Source organism: Cheilinus undulatus, linkage group 8 (assembly GCF_018320785.1).
Source record: "Cheilinus undulatus linkage group 8, ASM1832078v1, whole genome shotgun sequence".
In the NCBI taxonomy this organism is placed as follows: Eukaryota; Metazoa; Chordata; class Actinopteri; order Labriformes; family Labridae; genus Cheilinus; species Cheilinus undulatus.
In genome coordinates, this window is record NC_054872.1 from 18,977,305 (window position 1) to 18,994,729 (window position 17,425).

At 38.4% G+C, this 17,425-nt stretch overlaps 1 protein-coding gene across 4 annotated transcripts in view; it reads right to left on the reverse strand.

Annotated features, from left to right (window-relative positions):
* Nucleotides 1-17,425, reverse strand: part of triob (trio Rho guanine nucleotide exchange factor b) — a 173,541-nt gene that overhangs the window by 46,147 nt on the left and 109,969 nt on the right. For all 4 annotated transcript variants that reach the window (XM_041793001.1, XM_041793000.1, XM_041793002.1 and 1 more), the window contains 16 exons: nucleotides 14,706-14,825; nucleotides 13,591-13,689; nucleotides 13,410-13,502; nucleotides 11,394-11,543; nucleotides 11,168-11,282; nucleotides 10,833-10,948; nucleotides 7,838-7,960; nucleotides 7,305-7,499; nucleotides 6,784-6,899; nucleotides 4,498-4,564; nucleotides 3,837-3,946; nucleotides 3,667-3,736; nucleotides 3,324-3,413; nucleotides 2,993-3,085; nucleotides 2,738-2,849; nucleotides 2,236-2,426 (listed from right to left, as the gene is read on the reverse strand). In XM_041793001.1, the coding sequence (XP_041648935.1) occupies nucleotides 2,236-2,426; nucleotides 2,738-2,849; nucleotides 2,993-3,085; nucleotides 3,324-3,413; nucleotides 3,667-3,736; nucleotides 3,837-3,946; nucleotides 4,498-4,564; nucleotides 6,784-6,899; nucleotides 7,305-7,499; nucleotides 7,838-7,960; nucleotides 10,833-10,948; nucleotides 11,168-11,282; nucleotides 11,394-11,543; nucleotides 13,410-13,502; nucleotides 13,591-13,689; nucleotides 14,706-14,825 (1,860 nt within the window). The remainder of the gene's footprint in view (nucleotides 1-2,235; nucleotides 2,427-2,737; nucleotides 2,850-2,992; nucleotides 3,086-3,323; nucleotides 3,414-3,666; nucleotides 3,737-3,836; nucleotides 3,947-4,497; nucleotides 4,565-6,783; nucleotides 6,900-7,304; nucleotides 7,500-7,837; nucleotides 7,961-10,832; nucleotides 10,949-11,167; nucleotides 11,283-11,393; nucleotides 11,544-13,409; nucleotides 13,503-13,590; nucleotides 13,690-14,705; nucleotides 14,826-17,425) is intronic.

Sequence of the window (17,425 nt, forward strand, 5' to 3'; positions counted from 1 at the left end):
TCTTGGCCATTGTAGATCGCTTCATCCACACAATGACAGCTCGAAGTTTTGCTGCCCACTTAGTCACTATGGCAAGGCTGTAGACCTTCTATGCTGCCAAACCGAGTGTGTGAGCAAAGCATCCAAGTTTGAGGACTGTTAAACTCCTCTAACACCTCCCCAATCTCCACTGCCACTGCCTTTCCTGTCTGTGACTGGTAGACAGTTTTGGTTTGTAGAACCTTTTGGAGGAGTTTGCCTTGGCTGCAGAATTGGGTTGTCACAGTAATGTAGTGGTCCTGTGCTAAGCTTGTCCACCCATCACTTGTGATAGCTACCTTTTCCACAGTTGCCAGCTCTGTTATGACATTCTGCTTCTCCACTTCATACCATGCAGGGATGAGAGTGTTAGATAAAACAGCATTGCAGGGAGGAGTGTAATGTGAATTTAGGGCCTTTATTATTTCCCTAAACCATGGTGATTCAAAAGCTGCAAAAGGATGCAGAACTTTTACAACAAACTTTGTGACAGCCCTGTGACACTGCCCAACTTGATCAGAGGGCATCTTCCTGGCTCCCAGGGTGAAGGGTGCAGGGTGGAAAAAGTATGTGAACCCCTAGGCTAATGACTTCTCCAAGAGCTAATTGGAGCCAGGAGTCAGCCAACCTGGAGTCCAATCAATGTGATGAGAATGGGTGTGTTGGTTAAAGCTGCCCTGCCCTTTAAAAAAACGCACACCAGTTTAAAGTTTGATGTTCTCAAGACACATTGCCTGATGCGAACCATGCCTGGCACAAAAGAGCTCTCAGAAGACCTACGATCAAGAATTATTGAGTTACATGAAGTTGGAGCTGGTATCTCTAAAAGCCTTGATGTTCATGTGTCCATGGTAAGACAGCCTCTCTACAAATGGACAAAGTTCAGCACTGTTGCTCCTCTCCCTAGGCGTGGTTGTCCTGTAAAGATGACTGTAAGAGGACAGCGCAGAATGCTCAGTGAGGTGAAGAAGAATACTAGAGTGTCAGCTAAAGACTTACAGAAATCTCATTGACGGAAAAATGAATTCCCAAGTTTATCAAGACATTTTGCAGGAAAACTTAAGAACTTCTGTTCACCAGCAGAGGATGGGTGATGCAACAGGACAACGACCCAAAGCATAAAAGTAAATCAACAACAGAATGGCTTCAACAGAAGAAAATACACCTTCTGGAGTGACCCAGTCAGAGTCCTGACCCGACTGAGATGCTGTGGCATGAACTCAAGAGAGCGATTCACACCAGGCATCCCAATAATATTGCTGCACTGAAACAGTTTTGTAAAGAGGAATGGTCCAAAATTCCTCCTGACCATTGTGCAGATCTGAGCTGCATCTACAGGAAATATTTGGTTGAGGTTATTGCTGCCAAAGGAGGGTCAATTAGTCATTAGCCTAGGGGTTCACATACTTTTTCCACCCTGCACTGTGAATGTTTACATGTTTTGTTCAATAAAAACATGAAAACATATCATTTTTTGTGCGGTATTAGTTTAAGCAGACTGTGTTTGTCTATTGTTGTGGCTTAGATGAAGATCAGAAAACATTTTATGACCAATTTATGCAGAAATCCAAGAACTCCCAAAGGGTTCACACACTTTTTCTTGCAACTGTATATATATATATATATATATATATATGTGTGTGTGTGTGTGTGTTTATGCAACATATAAACTACTCCTTGAACCAGTGATTCCCAAACTGGGGTCATGGGGAGTCAGCTAGGTTGCAGAAAAACAATGCATGCATGCACGTTCTGCATGGCAAATTTTGTCATTGGACTTGCAGGTAAATGCAGGGCTAACAATAGATCTAAACCAGACATCCCAACTACAAGCAAAAAGACAAAAATTTGACGTGTCATATCTCACCCTCAGTTACACAGTGGGAATATTAAGGAGAGAAGCACAATCCTCCCTTTTGCCACATCCTACGTATGTAAGGTAGGTTTTTCTTAGCATATCCATACACTGTATGCTTATGTGTTGATGCGGGTGGTGCATGGGGGGTTGGTAGTGGTTGGGGGAATCAGAATAACTTTAGGATCAACTGACAATCAATGCACTATAATAATAGGTGTACATACACAATGCACTGGTGTCCTCATGTGATTACTGATTGTTTTAACACTGTGATAAATCAAAGCTTCCCAGCATTCTAAAGGGGTAAATTGAAATACAAAATGTGTTAACAGTAGTTTGATGAAGCACACAATACTTACAAAGAGCTTGCTCTTGTATAGGTATTTGCTGCGGCCGTTGGAGTCTTTGACTTCCTTGCTGAAGACCAAGGACATCTCAAAGAGAAAGAGGTGTCTGTCCCGACCCTTTCGGATCAGAGTCTTTGGATCCCAAACCTGGAAGGACTCCTGGAGAATCAACTCCCCCTGGGAATCGATGTTCCCATCAAACCCTGAGGATGTTTAGAGAGAAGAGGAAAAGAGTAATTTAGCGGGGTTTATACTGTACACACTGCAATTTTTGTACAATGTGTACAAACATGTCAGTGGGTGGTTTTTGGAGGGAGGCTGAATGAAGTTATTGCTGACTCATAGCTGAGTAATTTGTGCAGACAGAAATGAAAGAGAGTGACGTGGTAACATTTACAAAAGCAAAGTGAAAGTTCATTTGGAATCATCAGACCCTCAGCACACATTGATTGATTAGTTTTACGATGACAATCAACAATCATTGTGAGGCATAAGTGAGAGTGATTATACTCACCGTCCAGCATAGAGAGGTGCATGGCATCGTTGGCTCTCTTCGGGACACTGAGCATCACTTCAAGGCCATCCTTGATCTCACCTTTACCCTCCTCACAGCATGTCAACAACTCCTACAACACATGCAAACAAACAGATTCAAACACATTAACTCAAAGTTAAACATAGTATTAAAAGTTGAGTTTCTGAACTGAACTTAATATTTAACGATCGACCAATTTTACTTATCATAAGTTGTCTTAAAGGCATGCACTACCTTAAGAAGGAGCTGGTATTTTGTGATTCTCTGGACAGGTTTGATCAAGTATGAAGAGATGGAGTTGGCAAGGCGATGTCTTTGCTGGATTTCCTATTAGGCATAAAGAGAGAACGACATGGGTCATGGACTATACAGAAGAACCTTGAGATCCCCTCACACACATACACAAATAAAACAGAAAAATCCTTTTCTAACACCCATTTTCATTCCAAATATTTCAAAGATTAAATATATCTTAACATCAAAATTCTTATTGTCTAGTCCCTGGAAGTAAGACATTAATTATCCATAACTTACTAGACATCAAGAATCACTGGTGTTGACTTACATCAAAGTATGGTCCAGCATGTTCCAGGATGAGCTGAGTGGAGTCAGGTTTGTTCTTACAGTAGTTGACATACATCTGGAACTTATCAGCCTGGGCAGGAAAAAACACATCTCTGCTTTACAAACAAGATATCAAGGTACTTATGAAAACATTAAGGCAAAATTATGATATTCTTGAGACATACATAATTGTGCAAGCTTTGATGTATTTTAAATGGACCTAAACATAGAAAAAGTGCTTCTGAAAACAAATAAGGCACGAAAGTTTGACAAATTTGTAAATGCATCCCAGCTCAGGAACACATTAAAAAACACCCTAAAATATTACGGTCATAACTTCTTACCCAAGTCACAAAACAATGGCCAACATCCTCAGGAAGCTGCTCATACTTCTCTAACTCCTTTAGGAAGATACTGTGCAGAGACAAAATAATTTCAAAGAAAAAATTTAGGTTTCACAAATTGTGTGTATTTTCAGACATTTTAAGATGTAGTTGCTCATTGCTTTACTGACTTGTGGTGAAACTCATAGAGGTCCTGCATGTTTCCAAAGATGATGTGCTCTTTGTTGACAATACCAGGAGGAATCTCCTCCACACCGCTGGTCATCTCCCACAGGTATGTCTGCAAAACACAGAGCACAATATAATACATAAATAAACTTTAAAATTGTATTAATGGAAGAGTATGTTACAATTACATTTAGTGGATCATTTAATCATATAACTGATGTAACTGAGACAAGCACAAATAATCAAGGTTACTGACTTAAAAAGAGAAATTACAACAAAAAGGGGGTCTAGCTGCAGACCTCCACTCTTGGCTCTACCATCCCAGCCTCCACTGTGGGGCCAGCTCCACTCTCAAGACTGGATGTGATGTCACTTGTATGTGTCGCATGAGACATGACCATGCCTGACATTTTGGTAGAATTTTTGGCCTTGATCTCTTTTAAAAACCTTTAAGCGTAACATCATCAGGCACTTTGTGTGTAATACAAAATATTACTTAAGCTGACAAAAGTAAAATGTCACATTAACAAAAACAGTCAAGGGTCAGTTCTACAAAAAACTAGTTTTTATAAAGATAGCATTTAAAATAGTCATAGCAAAAGAAATGTTACTTTGTAAAAAAGTTTTCAAGGTTAAAAAGTGTGCATGTGTTTTAATACTTACATCCATACACTCCCGCAGGTCTCTGACATAAGCTTTCTCTGTTTGAATCAGCTCAGCCATTATAAATCTGAAAGAACAAACACATTGAATAATTATTCTAATGAACAAGATTAGTTTGTGTAACAGCACAATCACGGCTTCAAATTCATCCAAGCAACTCTTTTAGCCAAACAAATAAGAAAGATTCAAGTTAAATCTATTCTCACTCTTTATAAAAGCATTAAAATCATTTAACTGCACACTAAAAGCTGATGAAAGTGTTCTTTTTACAGGCTCACTCTGGTATGAATTTCCCTCATGATTTTATTCAAACATATCACCACTAATCTATATAGAATTAGCAACACTTACATCTTGTAATAACACACTACATGCACCATCAATTCCATCTCCATGTATTTACATGCTCGATTAGAGTTAAAGATTTCAGTGTTTGCTGTGTCCATGTTCTCTTGGGTAATTTAACAATAAACTCCACATTAACACCAATCTAGACATTTTGAAATAAGTGCAGGCAACAGCTTTAAAATGTAAATGAGATGGAAAAATATGTTATCACATGTTTGCAGGACATTACTGAAAGATTCATTCAGGCATTGTTTTCCAGGCCTGTATAAGAAAATTTGTCACACATAACCAAGCAGCAGCCTCTAGTGTTGAAAAATGGAGCCAATGCACAAGTGAAAAAAACAGCAGTTCTTAGAACGTCCACTTGATGCTTGCTCTAAAACCCAAGAAGCCCTTTAAGTCTAAAATCAAAATGTCTATTTTTACAGCAGGAATAATATGTTTACAAAGCAAGGTTATTATAGTTGACTAAAGCAGGTACTTCATTCTTATTTAAACATATTTACTTTGTACTTGTTTACACTATATGGCTCAGGAGTTGCCTTACTGATTTTGTTTTTAGGGACAATGACAATAATTGATTCATTCAATTATTCCTTCCTTTAAACAAACTGAATAATTAAAACTAAAATGAAAAAATTATTTTCCCTAAGTGAAGCTAAATAAAAACTAAGTTTTAGAAAAAACGTGAAAACTTTCTCAATCTTAATTCTGTGCTTACAAAAGTAAATCAAATAAAATAAGATACAAAATCTCCTTAGTTTTAGTCTCTGAAAGCAGCAGATTGAGATGGGTCTCATCCCTGGCTGGTGTCTAACATTGCAGAAAAAACTAAAACTAACACTCAAATTAATCAAAAATAAACTAAAACGAAGCATTTTTGAAAAACAAAAACTTAACTGAACTAGGAAACCAGCAGTAAAACTAATTTAAAATTTAAAACAAAAGGTTAAATGTAAATAAATATAAAAACTAATGAAAAATTCAACACAATTATAACCTTGGTACATAGGTTTGGGTCCTGTAAGTTCATTGCTTTAGTGTTAAAGGCTGTGTACTAGTTGATTCGATTATTTTGGGTACACATTTTTTGAACAAAAATTTCATTATTTTTTTCTTCTAACTTGCTAGCTGCACAATGACTTGGCTGAGCTCCACTGGCAGGTTTCAGGGACCAAGAAATCAACTCAGTTTATATCTACTCTATCTTTTTGCCTGCACATAGATTACCTAGAAGTTATTTGGACTCATTTCCAATATTTCCAATATGAAAACCACCCATCATAGGCGGTTTAACCATTAGGCAAAGGCAGGCAGCCTGAGGCCTCCATCATCAAGAGGCCTTAAGAAATAATCACTGCATCAACTTTATGTTTGAATCTAATTTTTGTGGAAAAAGATATGCATTCTGAATGTTAATAAGGGGCCAATAGTTAAAAAAAATAGCATTGAAATAGTTTTATGATCCAAAAAAAGACCCAAAGGAGGACTTCTTGCCCAAACATCAAGTTTCAAGCCCCTCACACAACACAGAACGTCTTTATATAAAGCATATTTTAGAAAAATGAATTATTGGATTACTTTGTGATAAAATGGCTGCAATATATGAACAATTATGAGTTGTGTCAGATGAACAGATAACAATCCACTTGTTTGAAAAGAAAATTTAAGAATATGTAACATGTTGGAATATTTAGCTGAGTGAGTTTGAGTTATGATACTCTTCTAAAAGGTGTTCAAAAGTTTTAGGGATTTTTTAACAAGAGATGATGAGGGATGATTCAAAATGTTTGCTTCTTTTATTATGATTGCTTTAAGCTAAATGGGAAATGGCCTCCAAGTTACCAAAACCACTCCTGCTGCTTTTGTTGGGGTGTATAACTCTTACTCTGATACTGTATGTCCATGTTTTGATCTGACTCAGCGCTTAAGACTTACTCTTTCCTTCGTGCTGACTTCCTCTTTTCCTCATTGAGTTCATGAGCAGCATCCCTCAGCTTGACCTCTGACCCTGGAGCACTGGCTGGGATGATGTCCAGTTGCAACTCTTTACTCTGAAAAAGAGACAGAGGCTTTTATGTTGCTTGTGCCATGCATTGTATTTGTCCACTGCTCGACAAGACCGTGTATTTGTTTTCTGTTAGCACCTGTTCATTAACACATACTCTTGGGATATGGAGCTCAAATATAAACATAAAGTTATGCAACATCTTTCTACATCTGACAAATGGGTGAAAGCTGAGGCTATGATCAGATTAAAGTCGTTTGTACGATTTATTTTGTACATTAAAGATGCAAAAACTTTAAACTAGAAAGGCTAGAGTATAAGGTTACATGCATTTCTCTCTCTTTTGTCTTTTTAATTAAAGAAAAAACTAAGATTAAAAAAAATGAGAAGATAACAAATATACATATAACAGCAGGGAAAATAATGTTTATCAACAGTGATTTGCACTTACAGCCTTGTTTGAGTCCGAAGAAATGCCGAGCGCCGTTTCCAGGCTGGTTCGGTATTTGTCCATGCGGAGCGAAAAATCCCTGTAGCGCTTGTCCACCGAGGACACCCATTTCTTTATCTCCAGGGCATGGGCGTGGCCCTTGTCACAAAACCCATCCGCCAGCTGGATCAACAGCTTCACTCGCTCTTTGGTTTGCTGTCAATAGAGACACATTTAGGGAGGGTACGAAGAGAGAAGAGTGGCAGAGCCAGTGGAGGACAGGTAGATAAGAGAGACACGTACAGGGAGGGAGAGAGGGAGAGAGGGTTAGGAACCGGTGTGTTGCTTGGTGGACACAATAGCTTTTTTCTCTTACACAATAACAGTGACACAGCAATGAGGACAATACAGCACCCTGGGAATGGGCCTCACAGCAGAGCGCAGCACTGTGCAAACTAAACAAAACAAGGCGAGCAACAGGCACACATACAGTTTATACCACATCAGCCTCCTTTAACACAGTAAAAGATTAACGAATAAACAAACACACATACCTTTGCTGTGATCTGGAAGTCTTCATGCTCTTTTAGCAGCTCCTGTGTGTGATGAATGCTGGAGCCAGTGGATGTGTGTGTGGACAGGTAAAATTCCCCAGTGTCATGGATCCACTCCAGGGCCTGAGTATACAACCAATCATAAGTGAGTATGTTAGCACGGCAGGGATTTTAGTGGCACAGTTACACACAGGCTCTATTAACAATAAAAATCAAGAGGCCTGGGAAAAGATGGTGCAATACAAACCTTCACACTCTCAAAATTGTAATACAGGTAAAACCAAAGCCAGACATTGATAGAAAGAAGCCTCATCTCAGATTAGAACCAAGGCTGCCTACAAAGAGGACCTCACTCTCTTTACATCAGGCATGGGAAACAATAGCTAATTAGCTATAAGTCAATGTTGACCTACGAAGCTCCTATCATTAAAATATTTATCTAAATATACATTTAACCTTCTCATATCAAGACAAACACATTTTGTTTGAAAAAAATCTGAACTAAGTAAGTATTAATGAGTGACATTTTCCATAGTTCAGTCAGGAACACTCGTCATACATTTTACCATTTTATTGCAAAAATGGATGCTCAGTTTTACTTGGCGGAGAAGGCTCTGCTCAAGAGATGCTCCACGGGTTAGTCAGACAATATGCTTTGACCTTCCAGGGAGTGCATAGCTAGAAACCCCCCTATGGATAGATACATTTATGACAATGCATACTGAATATAATAAAATTAGTTCAGAAAGCACTTAATCCATGGTAGTATGAATCTGAATTTGAGGGTGCAATAAACTTTATGCTATAAAGGAGTTGGTTGGGGTGGAGGAGGTTATGCTTTTCCAGCAGCAGTAGCAGCGTGGTGAATCCTTTCTTGCATTAATGCTCGCAGGGATTAGTGAGAAGTAAGTCATACTTAAATACACCGCTGTGTTGAGAGAAAGATGTGTGACTGACTGTGGGAGCTGGGAGGTGATAACTAAGATCAGCTTGCTGTCAGGTCACGATCAGCCGATCTGATCACGACTTGGCCTATGACTTCTGTGTCCTGCGTGAACTAACACCAGGCTTCATTACATTTCACCTTTTTGCTCAAATTTTCATCATTTTTAGCAAATTATGACTTGGACTGGGGTTCCTGACCTTCAAGGATAAGCTAATTGAAACAACAAATGTCTTAGCAAGACATTATCAAAAATCTTTTCCTCACAACATGTATGCACTCCATATCAAAGCTTAATTATGTTTTTGAGGAGGCTATAGCTTTGAAACTAAATAAAACTAGGGTCAAAGGACAATCAAAACCTTAGAATCTCTCTTTAGCATAAATTGACTTAAAGAGAGTAAGTCCCAGTTTCTATGGTTGCATCCATGCATCCTACACTTGCACACTTTCCTTGCATCTTAGTCCCAGACTGGTAATGCATGAACAGCACACCTTCCCCTCTGATAGTCAGTGACATTTTAAATTGTACATAATGGAATAAGTTTTTTTTATGACGGATGTCATCAGTATCTTTCTGCTATCAGGTAGTTAAAGCTTGGCAGCAGTTACATAAACACTTCATTGAACATACCAATGCATTTTTCTTGCATTCTGTGTCTTTAATCACATAGGAGTTTATACTTGTCAAGCGTGTAGCCTGTATATACCTGTACATTATCATGATAACTTAACTATTTAATCCTTGATTATCTTTTTATTTATTCTTGTTGTTTAAACATCTTAAACTGTGCATTTTAATCTTTACCTAGCCCTTCTGTGTGTCATTCTGCAGGAGGACTCACGAGGGTGCCACTGTGTCTCGTTGCATCTCTGACCATGTGCTAATTTTTTATGCAGCAATTTACTTGGTTTGTGAAATCATATTTGATCTGTGAACACTTTAAAAACCAAATTGCCCTCTGGAATAAATGAATTTGTCTAAAACCAAACATAATATGCATATATGATATGATGTGATCTATGACAAACTTTACTTGTTCAGACATATCTGCTGTTCAATATCCAATATCCTTCTGGCTGTGTGCTTTATAACCAGCAGTGGAAGAACTGGTCCAGTCAAACCGTAACACCAGAGAGCATTTTGGCCCTGGGGATAAAACCTGGATTGCCCCAGAATAGCCTTGTCCTAGAAACATCCATGATGTCATCTGATTTTATTAGCTGAGTGCTCTGCAGTGTGCCTGTGCTGTGTCATGCATACACCACTAGAGGGAGCATTGCACTTATTTTCTAACAGCCTTAGATCAGCACACAAGAGCTAAGAGCTTAAGTGCAGCAGATTGCAAATTCTTTGAAATAAATAGTTCCCAGCAGTCTGAGTTATATTTAAATAAAACACTTCAGATCTCAGAATCTTTGAAATGTAAGATTTTTCCTGCTCTTTTAAAGAGAAAAGGCAAAACTCTGTCAATCAGACTGCTATTTTACTAACAAAAACATTCTTATTAAACATTTTTTTGATTGAGAAATTCAGAATGGTCTTTTTATTATAAGCTTATGATAGAAGTTCACAACTCTCTGTGAAAATACAGATGGAAATCCCAGGATTTAAGATGTTCACTCCTACTAGAGGGCAAAAATGAGAGGTTGTAGACTTATGTTTGGCAATAGTCTGTAATAAACATGGTGTTTAAAGTTTACTCGGCCACATAATGATAGCTGTCTTCAAGACTGTCATTGCTGTGAATATCTGCCAGCTTACATCATTTCCAGTATATTTGAAATGTATCATTACTAAGAAAACAAAGAATACTGACTGGGTCTAAAATGAGAGACAAATAAAGTTTGAATTTGCAGCCGTTTGCTACCTGACACAAGACTGTTGTGCTTATTTCTATCCAGTTCTATCAGGAGCCCTTTGATCAATAACATAGGGTTCATTTCTGCTTATTTTGTGTGTAGTCAGTTGAATGATGCAGGCCACTCTGCTCAGCCATATTTCAGAGCTACATTCATAAATATACAGTACACACAATAACAAGCACACACCTGTTTTGCACTGCGTTCAAACACTACATATTGCTGGCACTGATCCAGCCTCCGTTTCCTCATCGTCCAGAAGTGGAGCACTCTGTTCTCTCTCTGCAGCAACTCATTCAATATATCTGATGAAACAGTAGAATAGAAGTATTTTTAGACTTGTATTTTAGTGTGTCTGTATTAAACAGTAACATTAAGGCCGCTTCAATGGGTAGTTCTGTGAGTAAAATAAGACAATAAATAAGTAAATGGAAAAGGATAAGTTAGCTGGTAAAAAGGCAGGGAATATTTTTGTCATTGTAAGAGGCAGAAAAGAAAAAGGTGACAATAAGTCATGTACTTACTCTTAACCTGAGTCTCTGGAGCTTTGACATGGGACAACATGCCAGGCATGTTGACACTGTTCCTGTGCAGGTACTTCAAGAAGACATCAGCATTACGTCTCGCTAACGTACAAGCCTGAAAATGAGCACAAAGAGAACAGATGTTACCAACAGCTTCAGTAGTAAAACAAAAATAAGAAAATCAGCCTAGAATCATGTTCACTATGAACAGAAAATAGTTTATCACCTTGAGGAAAGCCTCTTTCTGCTCCAGATGTTTGCTGATCATGGGAGTGACGTGATCTGACTCACTGTTGGGGCCCAGTTTATCAGCACCACCACACCAGTCTTCTTCTCTCTTATACTCCTGCTCCAGGCTTTCTAACACACTGCACACCTGAGACACAGATAATACAATATTTAAAGTCTTGTTTAAGGCAACACTGACCTTTTTCTAATCCAGACTGCTTTGTAGGTAATATTTTACTCCAGCTCTTATACTGCAGGCAAAGTCTTTCCAGGTGTGTTGATGTTCACAGAGGGGAAGGTAATTCACATCATGTGTGTCATATGCTGTAAGTTATTCATGTGTTACAAAATTGTGTGCTTCCATGTTTACATATAGATTGTTGTTTGTTTAATCTATTCATGTATTTATTAGTACAACTTTGGAGGCAAATGAATATGTGAAGTGCTTAAAGTTCAAGACAATGTGTATCGCATTGTATCAAATCATATCATATAGGCCATCTGTAGTAACAATCTCACAGTGAAGTTCACAACAGAAGAGATCTAGCAAAATCTTGTTAGAATAAAAGTAAAACAAACATGGATGAAACAGGTTGATTGAAATGCTTAGCTGGCAGTCCTGACTCCTGACAAATATTAACCTTGCAAAGCAGATGGATTTGCCAGACTTCATCCCTGTCATCAGGCGAATTCATTTTAAAAAGCTCCTATCCACAAAATTTGTGGTCTGTTTGGACCAATCAGTGTAATTTGAGGAGAATGAGGTACTTAAAGTTGTTTGCAATGGCTGCTTCCAGTGGTGATTAGCTCAGTTTCAGTTTCAGTTTATTTATTTTCCAGGACAATGTGCAGTGTCATTAATTATTTAAAAAAATAAAAAGATGGCTGCACCAGATTTAGCATAAGGCTAATTTCCATCTGTAGTCCTCACATTAACTCATTAGCTCAGATATAGCTTTAGTATTGCATCAGCCTTACCAGAACTGGACCATGTTTCTGCATAAAGAATAAAAACAACACTAAAAGCTTTTCTTGACGGGAAAGAATGTTTTCACTCTTATGCTGACCTGCTTCAGCATGAGTTTGGGAGAGTTACAGGGGAAAGGGTCAGTTGTTGTGTGAGTGGTTGTATACAATGACTGCTAGTGGACTGATTAGCTTGACTTATCCACAGAGGCAGTTTGGTCTGAACTGTACGACATTCATTTAATAAAACAGGGGCAGAAAGCAACACTGGAAGCTTTTCATAACAGAAAAGACATTTTCTCTGTTCTTCGAGTTTTCTTCTGCATAGGTTTGTGATCCTTACAAGTTGAGTTTGCCAGTGTATCCGATGGCTGTTGCTGCAGTAGTGATCAGCTTGGAGGTAGCTATAGGAAAGCGGCAGTTTAATCAAAACTGGACCACATTTCTTTTTAAAACAAGAGCAAACAGCCCCGTCGAAAGCTTGTCTTGGCAGAGAAAACATTTTTGCATGTCTCTCAACCAGCCTTGGCTTCAATTTCATTCACGTGCTTCTCCATGCCATTAACAATCTATGGCAGTGGTAGCCTGTTAGACAGAACGGTCCTCCAGTCAAGTTTTAGAATTTTATGAAAAGTCCCACCCTTCCCAAACAACTTCTATGGGAGCTTTCCCAGGTGAGTGTGAAATATATCCATGAAATGGATATTTGAAACAGCCGATCTGGCATGTCAGGTCAGACAAATATTTCAGTTGCAGCAACATGTAAAAAACAGAGTACAGGAAATATCTTATCTGAAAAAAAGGTATATCTAGGTTTAAGTTTGTGACCGATAAAAGTACATAACATCCGTTTGGTGATGCAATCTGGTCTGCTTGCTTTCATTGGTTGTTATGGGTATTCTGTCAAAGGTATTACGACCTTGAATCCTAAATATGCCCCAAGAGGAGGCAAAAGTGGGGCTCAAAATCATGTTGTGTATGGTCAGCCTCATTTAGCAAACTTTGCTATCTGCTGACATCTTCAGCTACAAAATAAGTTAAAGTGTACCTGTTCAGAGGTCTTGTAGAAAGCCACAGAAGCATTAACCAGCTTGAGTCTGTCCTCCATCTTCAGCATCAGCTGCTGCCAGTGGTCTGCCACCTTCAAATCAAACAAAAACGTCAGCTTCTGCAACCACACCACCCTTATTTCTCTTCATATATTTGTAAAAATTGTAAATGATGTGTACCTTTTCTGCGCAGTCCCTGATCATATCCATGTCATAGTGGTTTGCCTGGAGTAAGGCCTCAGCCTTCTGCTGTACCTGCAGTGCACTCTGATGGGTTTTCTGTGTGGGGGATAAGGGGGGAGATAAAAAAAAACAATGAAATTCATGAGTTTTATGAATCTCTATACATCACAGTGATTGCTTTGAAAACAGAAGCCCAGCTGTCTGTTGTCCCTGCAGGCCAGTTTGGTGGAGGGTGAAGGAAAGGCTAAATAAATAAAAGTAGTGTCTGATTATAGCTCTGTCATAAAGATTGCCCTGAAGTGGGCATTTTGGAGAGGAAATGCGATAAAAAAGAACACTATCTGGTGATTTTTGTGTCATAGCTGTTAGCCTAAAGGACAACTTGTGCTCCCTGCTGGACGAAGGGGAGGAGGAATAGAAGGAGATAAAGAAAAAGGCAGCATCATATGATAATGCAGTTGCTCTTTCCATATCCCTTGCTCATTTCTCACCACACTGGGAGTGCAGTTATGGCATGAGCATTAAAATTCAAGTCCCACACTGGTAATAATCATAAACGAAGCATTCTTGTGAGTGTGCATCTTTGTGTGTGCGTGTGCACGCTTCGTAGAAGTAGGTCAGGTACAGGCCTGCATTAAAATGAGCCAAGTGAGATAGAGTTCAAAGAAAATTCACCCCTGCATAATCAGTAGTAAAGAGATAAAGGAAATAAAGAAGAAGGTGAGCAGAGGGAGAAGAAAGAGAGAGGTGCAGATATTAGTTATTCATAATTCCATTTCATGTGCGACTTGTAAGGAGAAGGGGAGACGATCGAGACGCATACGATGAAGCTGGAGACGAGATTTAGAAGGCAAAAAGTTGAATGGAGCAGAGGAGATACAGAAGCAGCAAAAAGGAGAGAGAAAGGAAGGTGAAAAATAAAGTAGGAACACAAACATGATGAGAGGAAAGGCAGAGTTGAATAGGAGTTGAATATGTATGAGGACAAAGAGGCACAAGACAAAAAACAGTGAAAGTGCAGAAAACATGCTGCCCAGAAAATTTTCATGAATAAAGAGGCTGAATGGAAAAGCAAGAAAAGGAATAAAATACATATTTCCCCTCAACTGTACCTCTATTGCATGTTGGAATTGTTCATGTTCCTTCTGCAGCTGCTCTGCTTCTTGTAACGAACTGGCTGTGATCAGACCAGCGTTCAGCATGGACTCGCCGTTACGGATCCAACCCAGCACCTAAAACACAAAGAAAACACATAGACACAAAAAGACTTTAGTAAATGAAAACATGGGGTTAGGTCATGGTCTGTGTGTGGAAGTTGGTCTTCCATGTGAACGCAGGATTCCAGTGCTACCTGAGGCTTATTCCTCACACTCCTTGATTTCATTCGTCCTGTCTTCTCCATATACAGGCAAAAGGCCCAAAATTAATACTAAAGAAATTAAATAAACTCAACAGAGTAGACAATAACATGAAAAAAGGCTTAAATTGTTCCCTTTATTACTGGGTTCAAACTTTATTATTTTGTCTTTATTTTCTCTGTTAATCCTCCAGCATTCTCTACCTAATTTTTTGTTATTTATTTGCCTCTACTTTTATGTTTTTATGAATTACTTCTCCAACATGGCACCACCTTCCCATGTACCCTCTCTTTGTACCTTTCCCTGTCCCTAAAATCTTACCTTTCTCATTCACATTTTACTACCTAGTCAAATCTTTTTTTAGTCACTTCTCCTCTTTGTAGATAATCTCTTCAACTACGACACACACTGCCTGGCACACACACACACACACACATACTCCTAGATTCACACTAAATCCCATTTGCTCATAGTTTGTTGGCCTAGTTTTAGCCAAAGGCTATGTTAAACACAGTCTGTCACAAATACACCCCCTCCCTCTCTCTGACTCAGCATGCACACCTGCTGTGTGGGAGATGGGCTGAACTGCGACTAAAGCAAGGCTGTAAAAGTGGTGATGCAACACAAGTCTGACTCTTTCTTTGCAGGCCAGTGTTTCCATTGCACTCTAAATGTTTCCAGGCAGGCAGGTATGAAGATCAGGAGAACTTTACCGGGATGATCAAACTCAATTTCTTAACAATACTTAAGAAAGAGCAGTGATTAATTAGAGTAGTGGTTCATGATTTTAACATAATTTAGAGCAATGGTTCTCAGCGTGTGGTTGGATGTTTTTAGTGGGTTGTGATGGGTGCCTGGGGAAAAAATGAGGGCAAAAGTCTATGACGTACAGAAGCCCTAAGCAGACATACAGCCATTTGATTTATTTTACTCTGTTTTGCCGTGATAAATTGTTCTGTTTTCTTCAGATCTCTACTCATCTTGTTTCCAATGATAATGTGTTCACTCTCTGAGCTCCCTATGAACAACAAAAATGTTTTTAAAAAATTATGTTTTTCTCCATCTAAAGGCCAAACTGCATCATCTGTCATTGATTAAATTTGAGTGGCTGAAATTTATAAATCTGGGTCAAAATTTCTTATTAAGAAGGAAGCAGTGGGCCATGAGGCTAGACCATTTGAGAACCACTGGTTTATAATTCCACTTGTACTTACTTTTATTTCCTGTTTTCCATCTTCTGTTTCATTATAACAGTTTGTTATGTTACTTTTTTCCTTTACTGATTTAATTACATTTACCATGTGTTCTCTGATTTCTCTCTGCTGTGTTTTTAGCTTATACATCTTTTGTAATCTTGGTCTATCTTTGTATTGATAGATCTTTTTATTGTCTTGTTTATTGTGCCTGGCTGTGTTGCTTGGGTTCTTGTTTGCCTGCTCAGTTCTATCATTTGCATGTTTGTTAAGGAAATGTGGAGACTCTTATTTTTAAAGTGCTAGGGAAAAAGTTAATACTTGTGTTTGATTACAATAACTAGCACCCCTAGTCTCACCTTAATCCTGACTCACAAAGAGCATCACTGCATAAAATCTGAACAGAAAACAATTCTGATCACACTGAAGCTGTAAATCAGCTTCAAGCTAACTCTTGTATAGTGAATCACATTTCAACATTTAGGTTTGTTATTGTGCACGTTTCCTTGCCTTTACAAATAAAATTCAAAAAACAAATTGGGATGGAAGATTGCTGTTGTCAAAAAAAAAAATGAGTAGACTATCATCTTAAAAATACCAAATTGTGATTGTCTAACTTTTGTAAACAGGGTGGTTATGTCAAAGGATATTGTGCAAAAGCTTTCAAAAACATTTTTTGTGAGAAAAGCGAAGGAAAGAGTAGAGCTTTATTTACATTAACTGCACATCAAAAGATATAGGTTGCATTACTTAAATATCTTTTCCCAAAGTCTTTGTGAGTGTTTCATTTCTTTCAAAGCAGATAGTCTGAGAGAATTCTGATTGTTTTCAGTCCATTTCAGCTCATACAACACTGTCTCTCTGTAGACAGACACAAGAGCATCACCCTGCAGTTACACTATCATCATACAGTCTGCCATGGCAAACTGAGTATATTTAATTTTAATTTCGTCTCTATTTTACTTCTGTCTCCACCTTGGCGCAATTTTTGATACATTTTTGAGCAACTTTAACCATAACGCCTATCTTATTCGGAAATGTCACCATGATTATAGGCCTAGCTATGAAAATTGTCTCTATGTTTGTTTATGTTGTGCTGTAAAAGATCAGTGAGCTTCATTGCAACTCCAAACTTGTTTTTTTTGCTATGAATGTATTCATCGACTGAATGAATATTGGGAGAGAATCCCTGGCTGACGGCTCTTCTTTTTTTCACTGACGCAACATAAGCTCAGAAATCTCTTTTCCTCCCTCTCATGCCAGATTCTGTCTGGCCCATTT